The 25,727-nt window shown below is 36.5% G+C and overlaps 2 protein-coding genes across 5 annotated transcripts in view; both read left to right on the top strand.

The window, feature by feature from the left end:
* Positions 1–11,701, top strand: part of tfdp1b (transcription factor Dp-1, b) — a 39,818-nt gene extending 28,117 nt beyond the window's left edge. For all 4 annotated transcript variants that reach the window (XM_052568963.1, XM_052568326.1, XM_052567976.1 and 1 more), the window contains exons 9-12: positions 7,847–7,998; positions 8,069–8,235; positions 8,393–8,447; positions 11,017–11,701. In XM_052568963.1, coding sequence (XP_052424923.1) covers positions 7,847–7,998; positions 8,069–8,235; positions 8,393–8,447; positions 11,017–11,140 — 498 coding nt within the window. In that variant the 3' untranslated portion in view covers positions 11,141–11,701. The remainder of the gene's footprint in view (positions 1–7,846; positions 7,999–8,068; positions 8,236–8,392; positions 8,448–11,016) is intronic.
* A 1,404-nt stretch (positions 11,702–13,105) lies between these two features.
* Positions 13,106–24,989, top strand: grk1a (G protein-coupled receptor kinase 1 a). Its single transcript, XM_052566873.1, has 7 exons — positions 13,106–14,064; positions 15,831–15,958; positions 17,856–18,013; positions 18,108–18,191; positions 21,244–21,368; positions 22,536–22,737; positions 23,263–24,989. The coding sequence occupies exons 1-7, from the start codon at positions 13,363–13,365 to the stop codon at positions 23,553–23,555; spliced, it is 1,692 nt and encodes a 563-aa protein (XP_052422833.1). The 5' UTR covers positions 13,106–13,362; the 3' UTR covers positions 23,556–24,989.
* Positions 24,990–25,727: the final 738 nt, after the last annotated feature.

A 25,727-nucleotide genomic window follows, 5' to 3' on the forward strand; every position in this document is an offset into this window, starting at 1 on the left:
ATTCCATCTTTGTTTTTGTTTTAATTCTGCAGCACTCTCTGCACTGTGCTTAAAATGGCCCACAACCTTTCTGCATTTGGCCAGGACATTGTCAAACGCGCTGTTGTGCAGCGATCATATTTCTTGCACTATCTGTGCTAGGTGTGCTGACTTTATTTGAAATGTCCCACTGCTGTGCAACATGAATAAAATGTTTAGCGCACGTTTCAGCAAAATGTCTCTCTTTATCATCTCAATACAAATCTACTTATTTGTATTTTTTGTATTTTTTATTCTTTTATTATGTGTTTTATGTTCTGTCGCTGTCATTCTGTTGTACTGCGGAGCTTCTGTCACGAAAACAAATTCCTTGTATGTGTAAACATACTTGGCAATAAAGCTCATTCTGATTCTGATTCTGATCTTAAAATGTGAATGACCTTGTGTGTCTTAGCAACTGGCTAGGTGCAGATGAGTAAGTAAATGTAAAGTTGGAAGAATGGATAAATGAAGTTAATTTTGTCCACTCAACCTGCATCACTGAAAGATTATTTTTATTTATTTTTTTTGACTGAGATTCTCAGTCTCTTAAAGGAGATTGATGTTGTTACTCGGAAGGGGCCAGTTAAAATGTTATGATCGAGGTTCTGGACATATATTTTTTTTTTTTACAAACTAAACAAACTTTAATGTTTATTTAATAAAACATTAATGTTTTGATGTTTTATTTACGTTAATGTTATATTTAATTTGATTACATTAATGTTTAAGTTAAGATTTACAAGAAATGTTAACTGCTACTAACTTTTAACTGCTGTAAAAAAGCACTTTATTTGTTGAAATCATGCGATTAATCGCGATTAAAATATTTAATCGTTGCCCAGCACTAATATATATATATATATATATATATTAGGGATGTGCAACAGTGATCAAGTACTCGAGTACTCAACCGCGACGATCGATCACGTAAACGATGATCAAAATTATTTTTATTTATTAAATTTTTTTATTGGTTATGGCAGCATGTTGGGCGGCGCCCTGATATCTGCTTGGTTAGCTTCCCACTTGATGCCTCAAAAGACGTAAGAAGACAGATAATCATGGCCTCAAAATCACGTAAGTGATGGCTGGCTTCCCTTTGAGAAGAACTATGAAAATACAGTTCAGGGTAAGCTGTCACACAAATCTACAAAAAAAACAATGCGCTATCATCTAAAATGTGTACATAAAATATCTGGCGATAACAGAGCGGCAACACAGATGAGCATTGAATCACCTGCCGTAAGACCTAAATGCAACGCAGGCAAAACCGAGAAGACGACAAAGCTGTTCGCTGAAATGGTGGTGAAAGATTTGCTGCCCATTAGTTTCAGGGACAGAGAAGTTTTACTTGTCCAGTGTTGCCTGGCTGTTCCTGCAACATCTGTTCCAGCGGAGCGAATTTATTCCAATAAATGTGAACAGGCTGTGCACTCGGCTCTCATCTGAGCACGTAGACCGACTTATCTTTTTGAATAGACATTTGAATGTTTCACCGGTCGTGGTAAATATAATATCCATTCTTTTAAATAATATTATTATTTCAGTTTTGAGCTTTAGCCATAGTTAAAATATCTAGGCTATTTGGCCTCTGTTTTATACCTTATAATAACCAGTTGTTTGGTTAAACTTGGTGAACTTTTTTTCTTTATCTTTTTAAAAACTACGTTTCACCGCTGGATCAAAATATGCTGCTAAAGTTATACTGGAAGACAATGTTTTGTAAAAAAAAAATGCAGTTGAATAAAGTAGCAAAAAAAGAAAAAGTATCTTTGTGTGTTAATTTTTAAATCACAGACAAATAATGAAATGGTCTTTATAAAATAAAAATGCACTGGATATATTTGTAGCCTAATTACATTAAACATATTTGTAGAGATGACGAAATCAAAATTATTTGTTTGTCATAGTTTTTATCTATATTTTAAATCGTATTCAATTATTTAGCAATAATCAGTGATTTCCATGCTGTGAAATAATAATGTAAAGCGCAATCCGAGTTACACTTTCGGTCAAGTTCACATCTGCATCGGCAAATTTTTTTCAGATAAAAGTTGCAAGAGCTAGTGTCTGATTAATTAACATGAACAATTATGCTGAAATCGCTGCATATCAGTTATTCGTTTCATGCTCATATAAGCAATGCACGATAATGATATTGCTCTTAAATGTTTTATTTTTCTATTTTTATTGTTATTATTTTATTATTGATGTTATAATAATGCAGCTGAGCTTTTTTTCCGTCATATTTGTGGGCATAATGCAATTCATATGTCTTCGAAAACGTGCAGGTTTATGGAAAATAAAACTTAACTTAAAAATAAAACTTTACAACTATTACACTTAATAACGTAGATGAAAATATAGCCCACATCTGCCATACATTTATAATGAGAACTTTATAGGGATCTATAGTAAAATCTGTCCTTGACCATCTTTCAGCGCGCTGTCATTAAAACGCATCAGAGGTAGCTTGCGCGCTGGCCCGCTCTCTCTCTCTCTCTCTCTCTCTCTCTCTCTGTCTCTGTCTCTCTCTCTCGCTCGCGTTTGCGCTCTCTCTCTCTCTCTCTCTCTCTGTCTAACGCATAACTTAGCATTCTATTGTGCTGATACAAGTTGTAATGTTACGTCTGTATCTCAGTTATCTGATTTATCATAGGATGTGTCATAGAATTAGATTCCATTTATTGGTATACTCTTCACCTCATGCAGATATTTCTTGCTCCTTTATTAATAACATTGCTTCATCATAATCATAATCTAACCTGTCCTAATCATGTGTTCATGTTTTCATAGATTTTCATGTCATATTATTTTTATTTTTTTCCATTTTCATAATAATCTTCAGATTTTTTTTTTCATTATATACATTATGACCATGCCCCCCCCCACATAAGCCCCACCCCCCATTAATCGATTAATCGTTTTTGAAACCTATCGATGATTGAAATGAGAAATTTCCCAAAATGCCCATCCCTAATATATATATAACCTCTAAAACTAGCTTGCTCTAATCTTTTTCTATTCTCTGTTTTATTTTTATTTATTATATTATTTAAAAGTTACGTTTACTTGCTACGTTTACTGTTATAGCACTTATCATTGCTCTTTGTTGTTTTTGACTGTCCTCATTTGTAAGTCACTTTGGATAAAAGTGTCTGCTAAATTAATAAATGTAAATGTAAACTCCAGCTTGTTTGTTTTTTAGATCATCTGCGGTGACACTTCTGCAATGAGGAGCGAGCGTTTGCATGCGCATGGCTGCCATATTGCTTAAAATAAAAAAAAACACCAGAAAGAAAATGTATATATGTAACAGTGAAGCTTTGATTCGGGATTTGAACTCTTGGCAACCGCACTCATGAAAGCTTGCGTAGTAGAGTGGTGTAGAGCAGTCCGCAGTTGCATGTTCCATTTTTGGACATTCGGCGTGTTCTTTTAGTAAAGTATGCTTGAGTTTTAAATATTTGATATTTGTGATATTTTCCAATTTTACATCGTTGTCAAAATTTTTGCAGCATTATTGCTAGGGTTGGGTTCCCGAAACCCGGTGTCAAATATTTGTCCTGGTTCTCCGAAATGTACACAAGAAGCATGGGCGTCACTAGGCTTTTTTAGCAGGACTATAGCTTTTAGCCCTATAAACTGTACACAAATTCGCGATCGCCTCTGAGTCGGTCCTCTTAAATTTAATATGAAAACAGCAGCAGACTTGGCGGAGCAGCACAAGCCAACTCAAACAGAAACAGAGGACACACGGTGTGTTTATCGATAGATTGTTACAATATCTTTATCTGTGCAGTTATTTGTCATAAATACAGTTTAAAAAAGGTCACAAGGGAGCAAACGGTTTCTCATCTACTGTAAAGTTTTCACTCTGTCCACTGCTCATCACACCACAGCTGTTTCCTCCAGCGACATTCTAGCCCTTAACACATATGAATACATACTTTTGTTTTACTTATTTAAATATACTTAATTTAATTATACGTACTCTATACATACACTACTGTTCAAAAGTATTAGGCAGTCTGTTGTCAGACTGCTTGTGCATTCAACAAACTCACTAGATTATTATTAAAATGAATGGCAAAATGAAAGTTTGGAAATGTAAACTGATATTTCCTACTGACGTACTTCAGCAAAAGATATAAATAACTGGCTTAAAACCCTTTTTTGGGGTGAAAATACTAATAAGACTGTACCTTAAATACTTTATAAAGAATGACCATAGTCATTCACAGAACTGATTAAAGAAGGTGACAGCACTCATTTTAACTAAATATCAGAGTGATTGACAGAGATACAGAAGGAACATTATGTGTGGTTTTGTATTAAAGAGCCACACAGATGGGAAATCAAAAATTACCTGTATTACAGTGTATGATGTAGCTGTCCATCTGTGTAAACAATGTGCAAATAATTAAACCAAAAAGTACACGATATATAAAGTTATTGGCTTCTAAAGTAAGGAGTCGACTCTGAATCGCTGAAACGAGTCGCTATAGATTTCAAATCTTTTGCCCATCTCTATGTACGTCACTAGGAACACTTTGCATAATAATCTCCGCCTACCGTCTCGGGAGAAACGGAACTCTGACCTGCCCCACCCCCCCCACACACAGACGCTCTGGTTGGTGTGAGAGCATCGTGTCGAGGAGACCGTTTGTTTTATTTTCACTGCCAAAGAATGAAGATCAGAAGAACCAATGGCTACAATTCATTTTCACCACAATACCAGAGCAGTACAACAAATCCCTTTTGTTGTGTTCACAACATTTCACTGATGACTGCTTTTCTAATCTCTGTGAGTACAGCGGGATTTTCAAAGCGTTTGGCCATAAAAGATGGTTCATTACCAACTTAATTTAGAACAACGAGCATCTCCGAATCACAACGCGAAGTATGATTATGAAGTTATGTGTCTGTTTTCTACCGAGCGTCTTTATCAGTATGTGTGCTGTCTGCAGCCTTTGTTTGTGCTGATCGTCATGTACAAACACATCATTAAAATGAAGTGTAACTCCGTGAATACTCAACGAAGAGACATGAGAGAGATATCTATAGAAAGCTTGACTTGTCTACTTTAAAACTAAACAAGTGCTCCTAACAGATATTCTGTGATAAAGTAATCCATATGAAAACAACGCGATATTTCATATCAACTGTTTTTCATCTCTCCCTTCGTTATATCCAATGTGACCAAGCCCCCACGCTGAACGCGCTATTCAGATTTAAACTGAAGCGTGCGGCTTGAATACACCCACACAGAAGAAAAAGCAGCGAGACTGTTCAAGTTTTTTATTTTACTGTTTGCTTTGCGATGAGAGGAATAAGACATAATTCACCCCAAACAGATGCTAACGCATAGTTTACCGTGGAGGTGTGTGCGGAACAACCAATCCAAACCTGACTATGTTAGTTGACCAATCAGAACACAGTATGCTACCGAAAGGTGGGGTTTAAGGAAACTGAATCTTTTGAACAGCTTCGTGCGAACCGTTTGGGGATCTCTGAGAATTGAGGTAATTTTAAAATGATATTTTGACAAAATGACAATGTTTTTTAACCTTGGATGGATTTAAACCTAATGTACAGGACTTATAAACAGTGATAGGAAGCTTAGAATTTTCATCTTAAAAAAGCACCAGGCCCAGATTGTGTTACACCAGCCTGTCTGAAATCCTGTGCTGACCAGCTGGCCCCCATCTTCACACAGATCTTCAACAGATCGCTGGAGCTGTGCGAAGTCCCTTCATGCTTCAAACGCTCCACCATCATCCCCATCCCAAATAAATCCAAAATTACAGGACTAAATGACTACAGGCCTGTGGCTCTAACGTCTGTAGTCATGAATTCATTTGAAAAACTGGTGCTGGTCCACCTGAAGGACATCACTGGACCCTTGCTAGATCCTCTTCAGTTTGCCTACAGAGCAAACAGGTCTGTGGACGATGCAGTAAACATTGGACTGCATTATGTTCTGCAACACCTAGACAGACCGGGGACTTATGTGAGGATCCTGTTTGTGGACTTCAGCTCGGCCTTCAACACGATCATCCCCAACCTCCTCCTGCCCAAACTAAATCATCTCTCCGTGCCAACCTCCATCTGTCAGTGGATCAACAGCTTCCTGACAGACAGGCAGCAGATAGTGAGGTTGGGAAAATACACATCCAGCACCCGTACAATCAGCACCGGAGCTCCCCAGGGCTGCGTTCTCTCCCCACTGCTCTTCTCCCTGTACACTAATGATTGCACGTCCAAGGACCCCTCTGTCAAGCTCCTGAAGTTTGCAGATGACACCACACTCATCGGCCTCATTCAGGACGGTGACGAGTCTGCTTACAGGAGGTTAACAGGAGGTTAAAGAGCTGGCTGTCTGGTGCACTCTCAACAACCTGGAGCTTAACATGCTCAAAACAGTGGAGATGATCGTGGACTTCAGGAGAAACCCACCTGCACTCCCCCCACTCACCATCATGAACAGCACTGTGACTGCAGTGGAGTCATTCAGGTTCCTGGGCACGACTATCTCTCAGGACCTGAAGTGGGACATTCACATTGACTCCATTGTGAAAAAGGCCCAGCAGAGGTTGTACTTCCTTTGCCAGCTGAGGAAGTTTAACCTGCCACAGGAGCTGCTGAAACAGTTCTACTCCACCATCATTGAATCCATCCTCTGCACTTCAACAACTGTCTGGTTCAGCTCAGCTTCTAAATCTGACCTCAGAAGACTACAGAGGATAGCCCGGATTGCTGAGCAAATCATCGGTACAACCCTCCCTTCTATTCAAGAACTGTACTTATCCAGAGTGAGCAAAAGGGATGTTAAAATCACTCTGGACCCCTCACATCCAGCACACTCCCTCTTTAAACTGTTGCCATCTGGTCAACGCTACAGAGCACTGAGCACTAGAACGACCAGACACAGGACCAGTTTCTTCCCTCAGGCAATCCGTTTTATGAACAGCTGATAATAACTGCGAACACACTACACTATTTATATTTATATACACATACACTTATTTATCTAACACACATACTTAGTATACACTTACATTTTGCACATAATATACATGTACATACATAACTGCATTCTGTAATATACCTGCCTACAATTGTCAATTTGTATATTGTCATTCACTATCTACTTATTTGTATTTTTTTATTCTTTTATTATGTGTTTTATGTCGCTGTCATTCTGTTGTACTGCGGAGCTTCTGTCACGAAAACAAATTCCTCGTATGTGTAAACATACCTGGCAATAAAGCTCATTCTGATTCTTACTGGCTCTTTAAATAATGACCCAGGTCATGAAATACATTTATTAGCCTTCAGTAAGGGAAGCTTGGGAAATAAGAGCATCCAAGGAGCGTGTGAATGCTATGGATTTATTTTAAATATTTTTAATGTTCTTTAATGTTATCGTTTTTAGGCTTTATTTATTTATTTATTTATTTTTATAGAAGTATCGGTTCAGGCAACGTTTAGGCACCGGTACCGTTTTAAAAGTATCAAAATGGCACTGGTGTCGTATAAAACCCAATAGATATCCAACCCTAATTATCTGTAATATCCGATAATTCGCCCAGCTCTACCCTCTAGCGGCGAAAAATTACATATTGTGCTTTTAAGCACTTTTGATTTAACAACTTTTCATTACAAATGTCTTATTTAAAATGTGAAGTAAATTTCTTCTTTTTTTTCTTTCTTTTTTTTTTTTTTTTTAGCTTACATTTAATAATAAACTATCTTTTATTGTAAACTGCTCATGATAATGGATGATCATGGATGATGAAGTCAGATTTCTTGTGATTTGCAGCAAATTGCTTTTAAAAACCTGGTGCAGCGCAATCGGCAGGCAGAGCAGCAGAACAAGAGACCTCCACCAGCAAACACGGTCATCCACCTGCCCTTCATCATTGTCAACACCAGCAAGAGAACCATCATCGACTGCAGCATCTCCAATGACAAGTGAGCATGTGACTTGTCTTCAGCTCCATCTGCTCTTCTCGTCTCTGACACAGTGCTTCTATCTCTGCAGATTTGAGTATCTCTTTAACTTCGACAACATGTTTGAGATCCACGATGACGTGGAGGTGCTGAAGCGCATGGGCATGGCGTTTGGCCTGGAATTGGGCCGCTGCAGTGCGGAGCAGCTGAAGATCGCCAAGACCCTTGTTCCTAAAGCCCTGCAGCCCTATGTCACAGGTCAGAGTCGCCTCATCTGTGTCTGAACTGAATAATGACACTACTGTTTTGTTATATAAAGATGTTTTCAGAATTTATTTTCCTGTTTATAACTGTAAAGCTGCTGTAAAACACTCAATGAGCGAGTGAAACCTGATTTGTTTGTCTGTTTTTGTAGAAATGGCCCAGGGTGCCATTAACCATCTGATTGGAGAGCTTTCCCATGTGGGAACGTGAGTATCACATCATCTTTAACATTTTAATTTGATAATTCGATTGATTAGTTGACATTTAAATAGCGATGTACTGAAATAAATATCAAACTATACTATTATTATAATTTTTACTGCATATTATTGCATTCTTTTTTTTTTTTCCTTTTTTTTTTATAATAATTTTGAAATTAAGTTTCAAAACACACATTTAAATTGCAAATAAGCCAATACATTTTTGTAAACATAACATTGTTTTACTCCGGTTTGTTTATAGCTAATTTTTTAGTTTATGTTCATGAAATGTCTTTCATCAGGTAAATGTGTTGTCACATGACATTATTAGTCACCAGCTGTTTTATTGACATCTTTCCGTGGTTGAAACACTGAAATGACTCATGTCTCGTGTAATTGATCAGTCACTGAAGGCCCAAGTATACTTGTTATTTGTTTTTGTGTCTGTGTACAACTGTGCCTTTCAAAATTTAGTCCATTTAAGGTCTACGTGTGTGCAGGCATTTGACACGTGCAAGTGCTCTGAAAATATTTGTTTGTCCTGTGTTGTAATTTTATCTGGTTTCATTTTGGAATCATTATTTTTAAGGCCATATATGGTTTGATCTCAGAGATAAGAGGATCTCAGTGCAGCTACATGTACAAATTGCTGAATCCTGGCCATTTTCAATGGTTAAAAACCAAATGTGAATTTGTTTATCTAGTTATGACTGTTGACAATGCAAAAGAATAACAGTAACCCAGGGTTTTAATTAATCCTGGTAAATCTTGGTTTACTGTTGTAAATATAATGTGTGAGAACAGCTACGCAAAATTCCTTCTTCCAAATATCCCTGAAACAAAGTCAAATATAGAATCTTACTAATAGACTTCTGCACGTTAATGTGCCTCAACTTGACCTCGATATTGACATATCAGCTTGACATAGAACACATGTCTGAGTGTTAAAATGCACATATAAAGTACGCCCGGTTACAAAAGTAGTATGGCACGCATACCTTTTTGGTAAGGAATTTAGCGTCAAGCACACTGTACACAGACTCTTGCGTGCGCGTGTAAAGACTGAAGTATGTTTTAGCCTTAACACCTGCTGTTAATTTTTGTTTATTGACCGATATTATTTTTTTGACAGCCGATGCCGATATCTTGGAAAGCAGGAAGGCCGATATAAAGCCAATAATTATTGTTTTTATCTAAGATATTTTTTATCATTTGACAATAGATTAAAAAATAAATGTGTAAAATAAACATGCTTATACTTGAAATGACAAAGTATTTTTCACAATTAAATAATTAATAGTATGATTAAAAAGGAAGTAAACACTGTAACCAACAGAGCACTCCGTATTCTGGAAAGATTGTGTGTATTGGGAATCATATTTTGCAAATAAAGCCAGGGTAACCCTCATTTTACATACAGCACACAGAGAAAATTACATGATTTTTTTTTTTTACATGAAGCTTATATTATTTAAATCACACCGACCATCACACACGCAATCATGCTGGATAAAAATGCACACTTCAAGATCTCACTGCTGGATTCGACTAAGTTTACAAGATTTGTGAATTTAAATGTTCATTAGCCATTAAAAATTTGTTTAAATTATATAAATGCGTTGCTTAATGCTGATGGCAAATGAGAAAGTATAAAATTTTTTGCCTTCATATTATTAATATAAAAGCAATCGTTTCAATAATTCAACAATTCCTTTGTTTAACCATTCTTTTGGATAATTAGACAGACTTCTATCTGTAGAATCTGTCTATCTGTTGGACTGTTAACGACGACAGCGAACAAGAGAGAGTGTGAGCACTGTGTGCTTAGGCGCTGCCGCTCTCAGTGTCATCAAAATAAAAGTCCTGCATCAAACACTTCGGCCAGTCCTGCCAAAAAACATATCGGCTGATGTCAATATTTGAAAAATACAAATATTGCCCGATATATCGGTCGACTACTAGCAGTACCTAGTAGTAAAAGGAAGAGCTGATCGGTTTACGTGAAGCTTCGGTGATATGTTACTACACATTAAAGAGCCTCAAAACCACATTTATTTTTTGAATTTTGTTATGAAATTAACAATTTAGAACCTTAGAACCTTACTTTATTAAAAGTAATAAAGAATAAAGCTCATTGCAATTGTTGGATTGTAGGTGATATAATGTTTGTTGAAGTTCACGCTTCAACTGAAAACAGCACAGACTAAAAAAGATTGTTCTTGAGATTTAAGAATCCTTATCAGAATTGATTTAAAAACAAATGGATATTGTTAATCCAGTACTAGCATCACACAGCTGGCATGTTTATCTGTCGTAGTTTATCTGCGTTGTGTGAAATAAATACTTGCGCAGTTAAAACACACCATTAAGAAGAAACACTAATTAAATGTCACCGTTTCAGTCATGATTTTGGAACTTCAAAATTATTTCAGCTGTAAATTAAAATGGCTGTTTCAACTGAAAATGTTCGGTAGACAAAAAAGTTTGGTGCATTACTGCATTTAATGATTTAGCCAATTATAGCAAGATTTTAGTTCTAAACAAGATTTTTTAACACACTGATCTGTGTCTCCAGTGACCGCGGTGCATCCAGCTCCAACGGGTCCCACCACAGCAGTTCCAGGGTGGATACACCCACATCTTACATGGAGGATGAAGAGGATGATGATGATGAGGAGGACTATGATGATGTTGATTAGGGCAGGTTTAGAGCTGCTGAACAGGATGGATTCAGAGTTTGAGCTCCTGAACCTGGAGCTGGGATCTTATGCAGATATGCTTACGCTCAGTTCTTGTTGAAACTCCATATGGTGATCCTGCTGTGAGGATTCCCTCAAAAGCTTCCCCATAATTCTTCAGCTCAGTCTATTATCTTCAGTAGCTTATGAGCAGATAAGCTCAATTGATCGTCTTTGTGCTGCTGCTTCTGCTGGCGGCTGTAACTTAAGGGCTACTTTTGAAGAAACTCCTACTGGGAGAGTTACACAGGGACTTCTAACATTGTTTGCCGAGACTGAATTTTCTACCCTGTTTTGTTGTGATTTGTTCTCATAGGCAGCTATTTTTGATATTGGAGCTTTTTTGAACATTTGTCGTGGCAGAATGAGCTCTGATCACCACAGCTCTTCAATCAAAGATGCCGTCTGATGGATCAACAACTCCCAAAAAAACATCTGGCCTTTTTTGTACAATGTAACAAATACTAAAGAAAATATAATTTTCTTATTCGTGTATATAAATTAAACTGAAAGAATAATTTATATGATTGTGTGGTTGTTTTTGGTGTCTGAGTGATGCGTATTGTGCTCACAGTGAAATTGTGAGAGATGTTAATGAATGTACAATTAGCAAAATATCAAACCTGTATGACCCTCCTCATTTAAAAAATATTGAGAAAATATGAGGGGTAAATTGCAAACAATATGATTCATATAATCCCATAATAGTGTTTACATGTGCAATAACACCAAATTTGATCTCTTATCTGTAGCAAGAGCAATATCAGGAGCAAGATGACTTTCCCTTCATATGGTCAATGTTCTTTTTTTTCCATCTCTGATCACCTTAATCACATGGTGACAATTTAAAATGAATTTCCAGTTATTGTCGGTTTAATCCTTAAGCAAGATAAATATTTGTCTTCATGATCTTTGATTTGAATGTAATAATTTGCTCCTCTTTTGAAAAACATCTTCCTATTTTTAAATTGAATCCGTTCATTGTGGATAAAACCCAATCATCATACAGCATTACAGAAATTTCTCAGACAAAAAAGGTCTATTACCTGTTGTCAATAGTGTAGTGATGTATGATTAAGCACAGCTCACACTGAAGTCACTTCAAACCAAGCAGTTTTTCTGCTGGTTAATGTGACGAATTCATGTGACCAACTTTAACCTGTTTTGAAATCTTCATATACAAATCCTTGTGTCCCTTATGCAAAATTCCAAGAAATGTGGTTTCCTATTGAAACTGATTTTGCCCATGAAAATTCACTGAATGGTGGTAAACGTGACTGCATCTTAAGGCACAAATTTTATTTCCAGAACCTTTACTCTCTTTACATCCTCTGAGATGTAATAGTGCAGTTGTACAGATTACATTGCTCCTGCAAGCTGGTCTACTGGCTCAAACCAGGCTAACCTGCACATGGTTCATCTTATCAACTATATTGACCAGCGAATAGCAGTAATTACCAGCAGGATATGAGCCTCTTTAGACATTCAGAACACTGTTGATCATCTTCATCCAGCTTTTCTTGTTTAAGGTGCTGGAAGGCAATCACAACATCCTCTTGATCTGGCCAAACAAAAAGTAGTATTAGTCATAATTCTGCAATATTTTTTTATGTTTCAGAGATTTATTACTCTGGTGATGTTAATCAATCATTGCAGTTGAGTGTCTACATGAGCGTCTGAATGAAAATAATGATCAAAAGGTTTATACTGTTTGTTTTTGGTCACTTAAGTTCTGCAGAACCTCTATGACTAAATGTGCTTGAATCATTTGTTGAAATAATTCTGAACTCTGAACCACTGTTTGGAGTGTCATCCTGTTGTTGAGCAATGTTCTCACTCTATCAGTGAGAGGTGTTAACCTGAGGAAGGTATTATAGAGTTAGAGGATAAAGCCTTATGAAAGATGTTGAGTCAGGTGGATCTGTCTGTGTTACAAGGCTTATCATTCACTTTGCAATCAGACTTGGGACTTTGTGCTCCTGAATCGATCGGTTACTGTCCATTCCTTTGCATCTGGACCCCTAGGGTCTCATGATCTAATCCCACACATCTCCAGTGAGGACCGTGGCCTCTCTAGTCTCATCCAGTCTCACGGCGCTGAGCTTCAATGCTCTCGCTGTGACCCTTCAACTGCCAGTCTTGTTCTCCTTCCATCAGTCCACATTCAGCTTCTTCACCTTGCCATGGACATCGGAGGCCTGACTACGGTGGTGGCCAACTCGGCGTACATCTCGGCCCGTGGCAGTTTCGATGGCACAGCCAACCCAGCAGCCAACCGAGACAAGAAGTACCACGCCAAACTCAAGCTTCCCCACATCACTGTGTGTGAAGATCTGAGGGAAACCCTGGATCTGCAATTTAAGAGCATTTGTGTGGAGCAGCCCATCGGCAAACGGCTGTTTCAAGAGTACCTGGAAATCACCAATGAGTACAAGGGACCATGTCGCCTCTGGAAGGACATTGAGGCATACGACACCGCCGAGGATAAGGATCGAGCTCAGAAAGCCGCCAAAATCCTCCAGCGTTACATGGAGCCTTCTGCCAAGCTCTTCTGCCCGTTTTTACCCGAAAATGACATCACCAAGGTGAAAGAACGGCACAAGGAGGCAACAGATGACCTGTTTGTGGAGATCCTGGCCAGTGTGTTTAACTTCCTCAAAGAGGTTCCCTTCACGTTCTATCTAGAGACCATGTACTTTAAACGCTTCTTGCAGTGGAAGTGGTTGGAGATGCAGCCGGTAGCCGAGGACTGGTTCTTGGACTTCCGTGTTCTGGGTAAGGGTGGGTTCGGAGAGGTGTCCGCCTGTCAGATGAAGGCCACAGGGAAGCTGTACGCCTGCAAGAAGCTCAACAAGAAGAGGCTGAGGAAGAGGAAAGGCTATGAGGTATGAAAGCAGCTCGTTGCCTTTCATTGATATGAATGATGAGAGTCTTTCTTTGGGAAAAGATGCCATTGTCATCCAAACAACTTACTACTGATAGAATGAACAAAACACTGCTCAAATTATCAGTTCAAATTATTGGAAGTCTAACGTTAATGTTTGGTGAGGATAAAAAACTATTGGCCCCTGGTACTTTGGGCCTGAAATGGATAAATATTATGTCTAGAAAGTGAAATATGGTCATGAAATAATGACCTGAGGTCAGTCACACCCACACTTTGAATCATGGCAATAGTTTAGAATGATCGATTTATTATTGCTTGTTTATAGCTACTGTTGATAATATTTTTTCAGCGTCTTTGGCCTGTAGTGATTGATTTAGAGCAAAACCATTTGATCTGCTTTTCCCACAAAGTTTCTGATCTTCACCAAATTTGGCACTGATAGTCTATAACCTTTCTGGTACAATAAATTACACAGATAATTGATCATTTAATATTCAAAAGCATGTGTTTTCCAACTAGTCAATTCACCTGGGCGATCGCTTGTAAAAATAAAATCCAAACAAAACCAAAATGTTTAGGCACAAATCTCACCTTTTCCTGATTTTTATTTTATTTGTTTTATGAGTCATGGTGTGTTATAAGATAGGTTAATGGATAAGTATTGCTAGACTGATAATGGTAACACTTAGATAACTGGATGTGGATCCTGATTGACATGTTGGTTTTGTGCGATTTAAGCAGCTCAGACTTGACATTGATGATGAAGGTGAAGGCTTTACTGTGGGTACTTACTAGAGTTTCACTCCTACAAAACAGTCCTGTTTTAGATCCCAATGAATTAATGTCTTAACTTTCAGAATTAGTTTGTGCTTTTATCAGTTTTGGACTGGTAACGGTTTCTGTTGGAATAAATTCTGAAAACCTCCTGTGATCATAAATCTCTGGCATCATGTTCATGAATTAAAGCATTATGTTCCTCTTCATTCTTCATCAGTATTGATCAGTTCGCATGTGTTTAAATGTCTGACTCTGACGTGTCCATAAACATCAGTGAACAATTAGTGAACAGCGCTGTGAACCAGAGGCAGTGTTAGAGCTGTTGAAGCTTTAGTGGTTTGGCCTTCAGCTGAAATGCAAGTCCAACACATTTAATTTTGGAACAGATTTGTAGAGGAAATCCTGGACAGGAACAACTCTAGAGCTGATACTGACTGTCCAAGTGTGAATGAAGAACGCTGTCCATCAGATGAATCATTAGATCATGATTCATGTTAATAATTACCTCATTTATACTTAAAAGTTTGAAAACAATGTTTACAGACAAAGTGCTGTGCTGTTTGTAAACATTCACTTAAGCATCATTAATGGTGTGTTCCTTCTGTTAGTCATTGGTTGAGAAACACAAACGGTGAAATGCATCCTGCGTAGTACATAATGCGTAAAGTAAAACTAGTGCACTGGTTCACGTGCAAATTATGTTATATAAAAATGCCATCTGCAGAACGATCATGTTAGTATACTGAGGCTGTTAAAATGTTTTTTATGTTTATTTATTTATTTTTGGTCCTTTTGAATGTACAGTATGCATTAATCTGTAAAAATATGCTATTATGCACTGTTGAGTCCAAATGTTAAATTATTCAAATGCATAATTTTTTTTTAAATAAATTCTCCTTTATATTATATTATATTAACAACAATTTGACAGAAAAAAAAAAAAAACTGAAGATCATCCTTCACACTAATGTTGTTCTGTTCTCACAGGGTGCCATGGTGGAGAAACGGATCCTGGCTCGAGTTCACAGTAGATTCATTGTGTCTCTGGCTTACGCCTTCCAGACCAAAACAGAACTGTGTCTGGTGATGACCATCATGAACGGAGGAGATCTCAGGTCAGTCACGCACACACACTATGAATCATGACAGTTCTTTAGAATGACGTTTTCCTGGACAACTTTGCCCTGTAGTGATTGAATTAGATCAAGACCATTTGAGCTGCATTTCCCACAAAGTTGGTCTGATCTTCACCAAATTTGGTTCAGATAGTCTTTAGAACCTTTTTTGTTCAAATTAATCACATAGGTATTTGATATTTGAAAGCATGTGTTTTGAACCCAATGAATTCATTCATGGCCTGTATCTTGAAGCGAGATGAACAAACTCTGAGTTTCAGAATAAGTTTGAGCTGACAACCTGACAAACCCAACCCGGTTTAGATCGGGATCAGCTGTTGCAAAACACTCGATATAATTGTTCTCTGTCAACTCAAGTTTGATCCAGAGTTTGTGAGGCATGTGCACCTGAAAGTGTTGCACGTGCAGCAAACATCCAATCACATGGAACATGGAAACATCAGTTTGATTGACTCGTGAGAGTCAGTGCAATTCACTTGTCTGTTGAAGATGAAGATATGATGAAAAAATTCCATGAATTGAAAAACATTTACAAGGCAGGAATTAACACTGCTGCAGTGAGAGTTTGAGAAGGCAGATACTGACTTTATCAATGCAAGTGAATCAACTGATATTAAATAATTAATATTACATGGAGCTCAAAAAAAAAAAACTTCAGTTTAAAAAGCTTTACATTACTAAAACTTGTATTTACATGTATATAGTTATAGGCTATTCATTTAAATGCTAAGTTTAATATTAATTGTTAACTATTTTATATGAATTCTACATAATTATAATCTATAAAATATAAATATAATAATTAGTAGCAAAAGATTTGTCTTTAAAATTGTATCACTATAAACTTTCATTTGTAGTGAGAGATAAAGAGGGGTGGCTTTATTGCGTCAGATATATGTTACTTTGTTCAGAGCTGATTGGCCCAGCTTTGGTTTGCGATCTCTTACTCAGAATAAAACCTGCTCAGTAGCTTAAGTTACCATGATGACGAAACCCTCTCAAAACCAACTCACCTTCTTGAGCCCGAAAACACAGAGTTTGCTCAAACTAAACTTGAACTTAACCTGGGTAAAAACTGAAACCAGCTTTGTGCTACAAGTCACTGGGCAATTGCTTATATTCAATTCAATTTTAATCTAGTTTATTTGTATAGTGCTTTTTAACAATACAAATCATTGCAAAGCAACTTTACCGAAAATTAAGTTTCTGCAATATTTGTTAGTAGCTTATCAGTGGTCAGTTTATGTGCATATGGCAGAAATGTACCGAAAAATCAAAGACGTAATCAAACAGATGGTGAACTCTATTAACAGCTATTATTATATGATGCAATCAAACTTACAGCAAAAATGTTGTAGTTCTGTATGTTATTTCAGGGTTAACATAATCTGAGGTCCTCTGAGGGGTCAGCATCAATTCTTATCAGGTGTTCTGGATCCAACCTTGAGTAAATCCTGTGGCAAAACAGAGAAACAAATAGAGACATAATTAGCGTAGCTGTGGTTCCAACCAAATAAAATTAATTAGTTTAACCAAAGCTAAAGAATAATAATGCGCATTTGTTCAGATATAACTGCAGTCCAAAATTATGAGATGCATTATTTGATTGCTTGGCCAAAAAGATGTGTTTTAAATCTAAATTTAAACAGAGAGAGTGTGTCTGAACCCTGAACATTATCAGGAAGGCTATTCCAGAGTTTGGGAGCCAAATGCGAAAAAGCTCTACCTCCTTTAGTGAGGTTTATATCACACCTGTGCTTTCTCCATTGCTCTGCTTCGCCTGTGATTGCTGCTTTTTTTTTTATTCTATTTTTGATGTAATTATTTTTTAATGGCTGTTTGTAAACATAATAAAGAGTAGATATCTTTGTCACAGGTACCACATCTATAATGTGGATGAGAATAACCCAGGGTTCTCTGAAACCAGAGCGTGTTACTATGCTGCTCAGATCATTCAAGGCCTAGAGCATCTACACCAGAAGAGAATCATCTACAGAGACCTGAAACCAGAAAATGTTCTGCTAGATAATGAAGGTGAAGATGTTAAAATGCACCACTCCTCAACATACACACAAATCTGAGGGCTTAAGAGCCATTTCAGTCATGCTCATCATGCTGGTGTTTTCAGGTAACGTCCGTATCTCTGATCTTGGCTTGGCTGTGGAGCTTGCAGATGACCAGCTTAAAACCAAAGGCTACGCTGGAACTCCAGGTGAAAACCTCCCTCATTACTTTCACAAAAGATTGTAGTTCATACATAGGGGAATCTCAATTAATTAGAATGTTGTGGAAAAGTTGATTTATTTCAATAATTTAACTCAAATTGTGAAACTCGTGAATCAAATTAATTCAATGCACACAGACTGAAGAAATTTAAGTATTTGGTTCTTTTAATTGTGTTGATTTTGGCTCACATTTAACAAAATCCCACAATCTCAACATATTAGAATACTTCATAAGACCAATAAAAAACATTTGAAGTGAATTGTTGGCCTTCTGAAAAGAATGCTAATATACTGTACATGTACTCAATACTTGGTAGGGGCTCTTTTTACTTTAATTACTGCCTCAATTCGGCGTGGCATGGAGATCAGTTTGTGGCACTGCTGAGGTGGTCTGGAAGCCCAGATTTCTTTGACAGTGGTCTTCAGCTCATCTGCATTGTTTGGTCTCTTGTTTCTCATCTTTCTCTTGACAATACCCCATTGATTCTCTTTGGGGTTAAGGTCTGGTGAGTTTGCTGGCCAGTCAAGCACACCAACACCATGGTCATTTAACCAACTTTTGGTGCTTTTGGCAGTGTGTGCAGGTGCCAAATTCTGCTGGAAAATGAAGTCAGCGTATTCAAAAAGCTGGTCAGCAGAAGGAAGCATGAAATGCTCCAAGATTTCTTGGTAAACGGGTGCAGTGACTTTGGTTTTCAAAAAACACAATGGACCAACACCGGCAGATGACATTGAAACCCAAATCATCACAGACTGTGGAAACTTAACGTTGGACTTCAAGCAACTTGGGCTATGAGCTTCTCCACCCTTCCTCCAGACTCTGGGACATTGGTTTCCAAATGAAATACAAAACTTGCTTTCATCTGAAAAGAGGACTTTGGGCCACTGGGCAACAGTCCAGTTTTTCTTCTCCTTAGCCCAAGTAAGACACCTCTGATGTTGTCTGTGGTTTAGCAAATTCTTTGACACTTCTGTGTGTGGTGGCTCTTGATGCCTTGACTTGAATTCTTGAATCAATTTTGCTTGACAATCCTCATAAAGAGTGCGTTTCTCTCGGTTGGTTGTACAGCTTTTTCTTCCACACTTTTTCTTTCCACTCAACTTTCTTTTAACATGCTTGGATACAGCACTCAGTGAACAGCAGGGGCGTAGATTACGCGGGGGACATGTCCCCCCCACTTTTATCATCACGGAAATTCGTCCCCCTCACTTTTTCGGGCAAGTGTGTTCATATAGAGGTTTTCAAATGTGAATAAATATAGATTTAAACTCCAAGAAACAGGATAGTCTGCAAATGACCTGATGTTTTTTTTTCTGACCCAGAAGGCGAAATGAACATCACGGAGCGCTAAACACACCTGCAGGGTATGTGCGTGATTCATTTATACTCGAAGCCGGAGGGCGCTCTCGCGCAGAAAGAGTCCACCTATCGCTTTATGAAAACAATTGTTTTCGGTTTTGTTTTTTTAAAGTCCAAAAAAATCTCCAGCAGGTGATAAATAAAATATATGAACAATGTAGTGCTAACTGACATTTATTACAGTATATAAACTATTCTGCCTTATTATGTGATAAAAAAGTGTTTGTAGTATATAAACAAATCATTATTTGTTATTGTCCAGCAGTTATATATTTCTAAGCCAATTAAAAGCTAGAGATTAGAGAAAAATTAAAGTTGCCTATAGTATCCGCTACCAGTCAGAAGTTTTTGAACAGTAAGCTTGTTAATGTTTTTTTTTAAAGAAGTCTCTTCTGTTCACCAAGCCTGAATTTATTTTATCCACGTACTGCAAATCAGTGAAATGTTGAAATATTTGTACTAGCCTATTTAAAATAGCTGTTTTCTATTTTAATATATTTAAAAATGTAATTTATTGAGATTTCAAAGCTGATTTTTTTTCATCATTACTCAAGTCACACAATCCTTCAGAAATAATTCTGATATAGCCTACTGATTTGCTGCTAAAAAAAAAAGGAAAAAAAAGGGAAAAAAAGAACTTGTATTAAGATAATGTTGAAAACAACAGAGTAGATTTTGTTCAGGTTTCTATGATGAATAAAAAGTTCAAAAGAGCAACATTTATCTGAAATATAAATCTCTGTAATCATTGTAGAAATCATTGTAAAATGATGTCTTTATCATCAATTTTGATCAATTTAAAGAATCCTTGCTAAATAAAAGTATTAATTTCTATAATTTATTTTTAAAAAAATCACATAAATGCTGATCTGTGGATCCTTCTAGTTATCAAAGAATGCTGAATTTTTTTTACTCATCTGTTTTAAATATTGATAATCAGCAAATCATATTATAATGATTTCTGATTAATGTGACACTGAAGACTGGAGGAATGATGCTGAAAATACACCTTTGATCAGAGAAATAAATTACCTTTAAAATTCAAATAGAAAACAATTATTTGAAATAGAATAAATAATTCAATATTTTTGCTGTACTTTGGATCAAATAAGTGCAGGCAAGAATTTTTTTTCAAAACATTAAAAATCTTACTGTTAAAAAACTGTTGACTGGTAGGCTATATAGATTACAGAAATGTTATATCGTAATGTTTTATGTGTCTGTGTGTGTGTAATTTCTGTCCCCCTCACTTCTGAAAAGATGGCTACGCCCCTGGTGAACAGTAAGCTTCTTTGGCAATGAATGTTTGTGGCTTACCCTCCTTGTGAAGGGTGTCAATTATTGTCTTCTGGACAACTGTCAGATCAGCAGTCTTCCACATGATTGTGTTGCCATGGTAGCCCTGGTAAATCATCACAATTAAAAGAACCAACGACCTTAAACTACTTCAGTCTGTGTGCATTGAATTTAATACACAAGTTTTGCAATTTAAGTTGAATTACTGAAATAAATTAACTTTTTCATAACATTCTAATTTATTGAGATGCACCTGTATGTTCATATAAACACCATAATGTTAAACAAAAGCAGGATGACACTGGGTCATGAGTGCTGATGCTTTAAGGTTTATTCATAAAGACGTTCAACTCCCCTCACTAGTGTTTGTGTGTTGTTTTCAGGGTTCATGGCCCCAGAGCTGCTGAAGGGTGAAGAATATGATTACTCTGTAGATTACTTCACTCTCGGGGTCACGTTGTACGAGTTCATTGCAGCCAAAGGACCCTTCAGGACTCGAGGAGAGAAGGTGATATTCAGCATTCATTCTTCAGAGGATCTTCATTAGATTCACATTTATGTTTTCAACAGATGCTTTTTATCCAAAGAGAACAAATTTTAACTTGAGAACTCAATGTCATGCTCTTCAGATACAAACTAATCCCACTAACATACACTATACACTTGATGTTACGTAGTGAACCTGATGTGATTTAGTAGAGTAATATTAATTTATTTAAATTTGAGCAAATTGTATTTTCTGAACAAACCAAAGTTTTAGTGCTTCTTAATAGAAAAATTGTGTGTGTGTGTTAACTTTTGAACCAAATGACCAAGAAACTACACATTTAGATTTTCCCACATTTGCAATTTTGTTGGAAACTTTTTTTCCTAGAGCTTGAATCATTGGTGAGATGGTCAGATTATGCTGGCTAAAATGTACTAAAGCAGTTTTGATACACCTTGTAAATGTGAATGAACTGGAACAGCAGGACATCTGGTGAGGATGTTTCATGCTGGTTGTATTGTTTGTGCTTGCATTATTACACTTAAGTAATCATTCAATTCTAAATTTACACTTAAGACTCTCATTAAATGCACATACTGATAAAATATGCTTTGGCTTTAAAGTGTCAATGCAAGGAATGTTGCTTTGAATAAAAGTGTCTGCCGAACTTTAAACTTAAACTTTGCCCCAACAGGCTGTTTTTAATCATTTAATGACAGCAACACCTACTGGCTGAATGTGTCAGGTTAGGGTTAAAGGTTTAAAGGGGATTGTTCACCCAAAAATGAAAATTGTTGCATCATTTTCACACCCTCATGTTGTTCTTAACTCATACGAGTTTCTTTCTTCTGTTGAACACAAAAGAAGATATTCTGAAGAATATGTGTAACCAAACAGTTGTTGGTCCCCATTGACTTCCATAGTATAGGAAAATGCAATAAGAAGTAAAAAAAAATACGATCATCATCAACTGCTTGGTTACTCTTCAAAACATATTTTGTGTTTAGCAGAAAAAAGAAACCCCATACAGGTTTGGAACAATTCGTGGTCAGTAAATAATTACAGAATTAATCAACTTTACCTTTCTGACAGTTGTGTTGTCCGTACAGAAAACACTAGTATTTGTGCTGCTGTTATCCTTGACTCTAGAATTTTGATTCTTTGTGTAACAAACATTGTGTTTTTCAGGTGGAGAATAAAGAGGTTAAAAAGCGAATCCTGAACGACCCAGTGACGTACCCAGAAAATTTCAGTGAGAATGCCAAGTCCATCTGTGAGGGTCTTCTGGCAAAAGAAGTGGACAAGAGACTGGGCTTCAAGAACGGCACGTGTGATGAGCTACGCGCACATCCGTTCTTCAGCGAAATCAACTGGAGGAAACTGGACGCAGGTGTAACGCTGATGATAGTTGCATTTATTTGACCGTAATATTGTGAAATATTATTATTACAATTGAAATACTGTATTATTAAAATGTAAAATAATTGTTTTCTGTGTGAATATATTGTAAAATGTAATTTTATTCCTGTGAATCAAAGCTGATTTTTCAGGCATTTTATTTTTCAGGATTCGCAAAAAAAAAAAAAAAAAAAATTGTTTTGAAATAGAAATCTTTTGTAAAATTATAAAAGTCTTTACTGTCACTTTAAATGAATGTAATGCATCCTTGATGATAAAGGTAATAGCTTCTTATATTCCCCAAACATAAAAAAAAAAAAAAATTTGAGTAATTATGCTGTAAATTCAGCTTTAATCACAGGAGTACATTATATTTAAAAATATATTCACATAGAAAATATCTATTTTAAATTTGAATAATATTTCAATATATTGCTGTTTTTACTTTATTTTGGATCAAATAAATGCAGCCTTGTTTGTCTTCTAAGTGCACTAACACCACTCTGGTGTCCTACAGGGATTCTGCCGCCTCCTTTCGTACCGGATTCCAAGACCGTCTATGCCAAGAATCTGGATGACGTGGGCGCTTTCTCCACTGTGAAGGGGGTCTGCCTGGAGGACGATGACAAGAAGTTCTTTGATGAGTTTGCGTCAGGAAACGTCTCTATACCCTGGCAGGAGGAGATGCTCGAGACGGGCATCTACGGTGAGCTGAACGTGTGGGGTCCAAACGGCACTGTGCCCAACGACCTGCGTCGAGAGTCCATCCTGGAGCAGCCACCCAAATCCTCCACCTGTAGCGTTTCATAATCACGCCAACACTGAACTGTCAAAAAAAAAAAACATAGATTTGCTTGCGCTTTTTCGATAGAGCTCATGGTGAAGGTTGAGTATTTGTGTTAGTGATTATTGATCTTATTGACATTCTTGAACTGTAAACTGAGTTCTGTTCAAGCATGATTAGGATTTAGGCTTTTAAACGGAACTGAATGACAAAGAATATCTGATGAGGAAATAATAAAGAGCAAAATGCTTTGAAGTCATTCTTTTGATATCCATAAAGCTCAGTAATAACATCTGTAAGTAAAATGAAACCTTGTGTTCTGTTTTTTTTTTTTTTTTTTTCAAATAATGTTATCACATTGTATTAAACTTTTTGAGTTTATGCACACAGCGTATGACAACTTCTAAAAAAGTATTTTTTTAGAATTTTCCCCTGACCTTGTTACACTTGTCAAAAATGGCCATCCTACAAAATTGCTTGTAAATCTGTAATTGTCTTTTTGTTTTATTTTACAAAAGTATTGTCGGCTTGTTTTTCAGTCAGCACAAGTTTTGAATTTCTTTTGAAGTTCTGGTTGATCGTAGGCCTCACTGATCTGAGCTCATTCATCTTAGTTTTTTAGGTTATATTGACAAAATTATCCATCAGTAATGCTTTTATTTCACTCAAAAACTGAATACTGTCCACAAATAATGTTTATTTTTTTCAGTCATAAACTGCAGGTGCATAAGCTCACATCAATGAGGCCTACGATCAATCAGTTCCAGACACACAAAACCTATCCTGATTAAAAGAAAGCACGTTGACTAAAAGGATTTAATCCAATAATTGGTGATACTATTATCAAGGAGTAATAATCACATCTGTCCCTGAGCTGAATGTCAAAATGGACAAATAACTGTATATTTGTGTTTATAACCAATTACTTGTGTAAACTCCAGTTTAAAAACAAGACTTTGGCTTCAACATCTGCATACTGTCTGAATTAATTATTAATAACTCATTTTTCTTTAATTTATTTTGCACCCTTTTCATCCTGAATTCAATGTTTTTGTCTTTGACTGGTCTTAGTGATTTATTTGTAATTGCTTTAATTAATGCCTTTATTGATTGTGATAACCCACCGGTGTTTTATGAGCCCGTCTGAGGTAGTTCTCAATGCGAGTGAATGTTGTCTGTGGTCAACGATCAGGTAAGGGGTTAGAGAATAGTCAGGTGCTGTTGACTAGTCCTGCCATTGTTGCCATAAACACAAAGACGCTTGTGCATTAATCGCTATTTAAGTGCCCTAGCAAAGATGCAGGTAGCTCTACTTTTTCGAAACAATTTCTATTCATGTAAAAACCTGTAAATGTCTTTAGGTTGCATTGATTTTTGAAGTCCAAATCATCCTTTTTATTAATGTGATAGTTGTCATCATTATGATTTAAAATAAATGTTTTGCCATAAATACACCACAACTCTGGGTCTCTGTGTGTTTTGAGAATAATAAAGAAGGCATTTAAAGCAGGAATTCTTGTTATATTGCAGTTTAGTCCATCAGCCTGGGGCTTATTGTCACACTTTACTCCTGTGAAAGCTGGAGTTTTTTTAGCTGGGTTTTTATTAATGAAAGTCAGTTTTTGATTTAAATATATTTATTGGCACTAAATTGTTTTAAACATGAAATACTAGCTAAAATACTACATTTAAAATGTATTCTATATTTACAACTGTTCTGAAAACCAAAACAATTGGAGAAACAACAAAAATGGAAATGGTAACATAAAAGTGATTAATTAGTTGTATAAAATTAGATCGATTAAACTGAAACAACAAAAAACTTAAAGGGTTAGTTCACTTCCAGAATGAAAATTCTGTCATCATTTACTCACCTTCCACGTGTTCCAAACCTTTATGAGCCGTTAACCATTTCTTTCTTATGTTGAACACAAGAGAAGATATTTTGAAAAATGTTAGTATCCGAACAGTTGATGGGCACCATTGACTTCCATAGTAGGAAAAAAAAGTACTATGTTAGTTAATGGTGCCCATCAACTGTTCGGATACTAACATTTTTTTTTAAAATATCTTCTCTTGTGTTCAACATAAGAAAGAAATTCATAAAGGTTTAGAACAAGTGGAAGGTGAGTAAATAATGACAGAATTTTCGTTTTGGAAGTGAACTGCTCCTTTAACATGCAAAAAGTAATTGCAAT

This window comes from Carassius gibelio, chromosome A1 (genome assembly GCF_023724105.1).
Source record: "Carassius gibelio isolate Cgi1373 ecotype wild population from Czech Republic chromosome A1, carGib1.2-hapl.c, whole genome shotgun sequence".
Lineage (NCBI taxonomy): Eukaryota > Metazoa > Chordata > Actinopteri > Cypriniformes > Cyprinidae > Carassius > Carassius gibelio.

What these genes read in the sequence shown, in the direction of transcription:
- grk1a (XM_052566873.1), top strand. Translation starts at nt 13,363, where the DNA reads ATGGACATCGGAGGCCTGACTACGGTGGTGGCCAACTCGGCGTACATC. An exon ending in TCAGGACTCGAGGAGAGAAG is followed by an intron (nt 21,369 to 22,535) that starts GTGATATTCAGC and finishes TGTGTTTTTCAG; the next exon opens with GTGGAGAATAAAGAGGTTAA. An exon ending in CTGGAGGAAACTGGACGCAG is followed by an intron (nt 22,738 to 23,262) that starts GTGTAACGCTGA and finishes GGTGTCCTACAG; the next exon opens with GGATTCTGCCGCCTCCTTTC.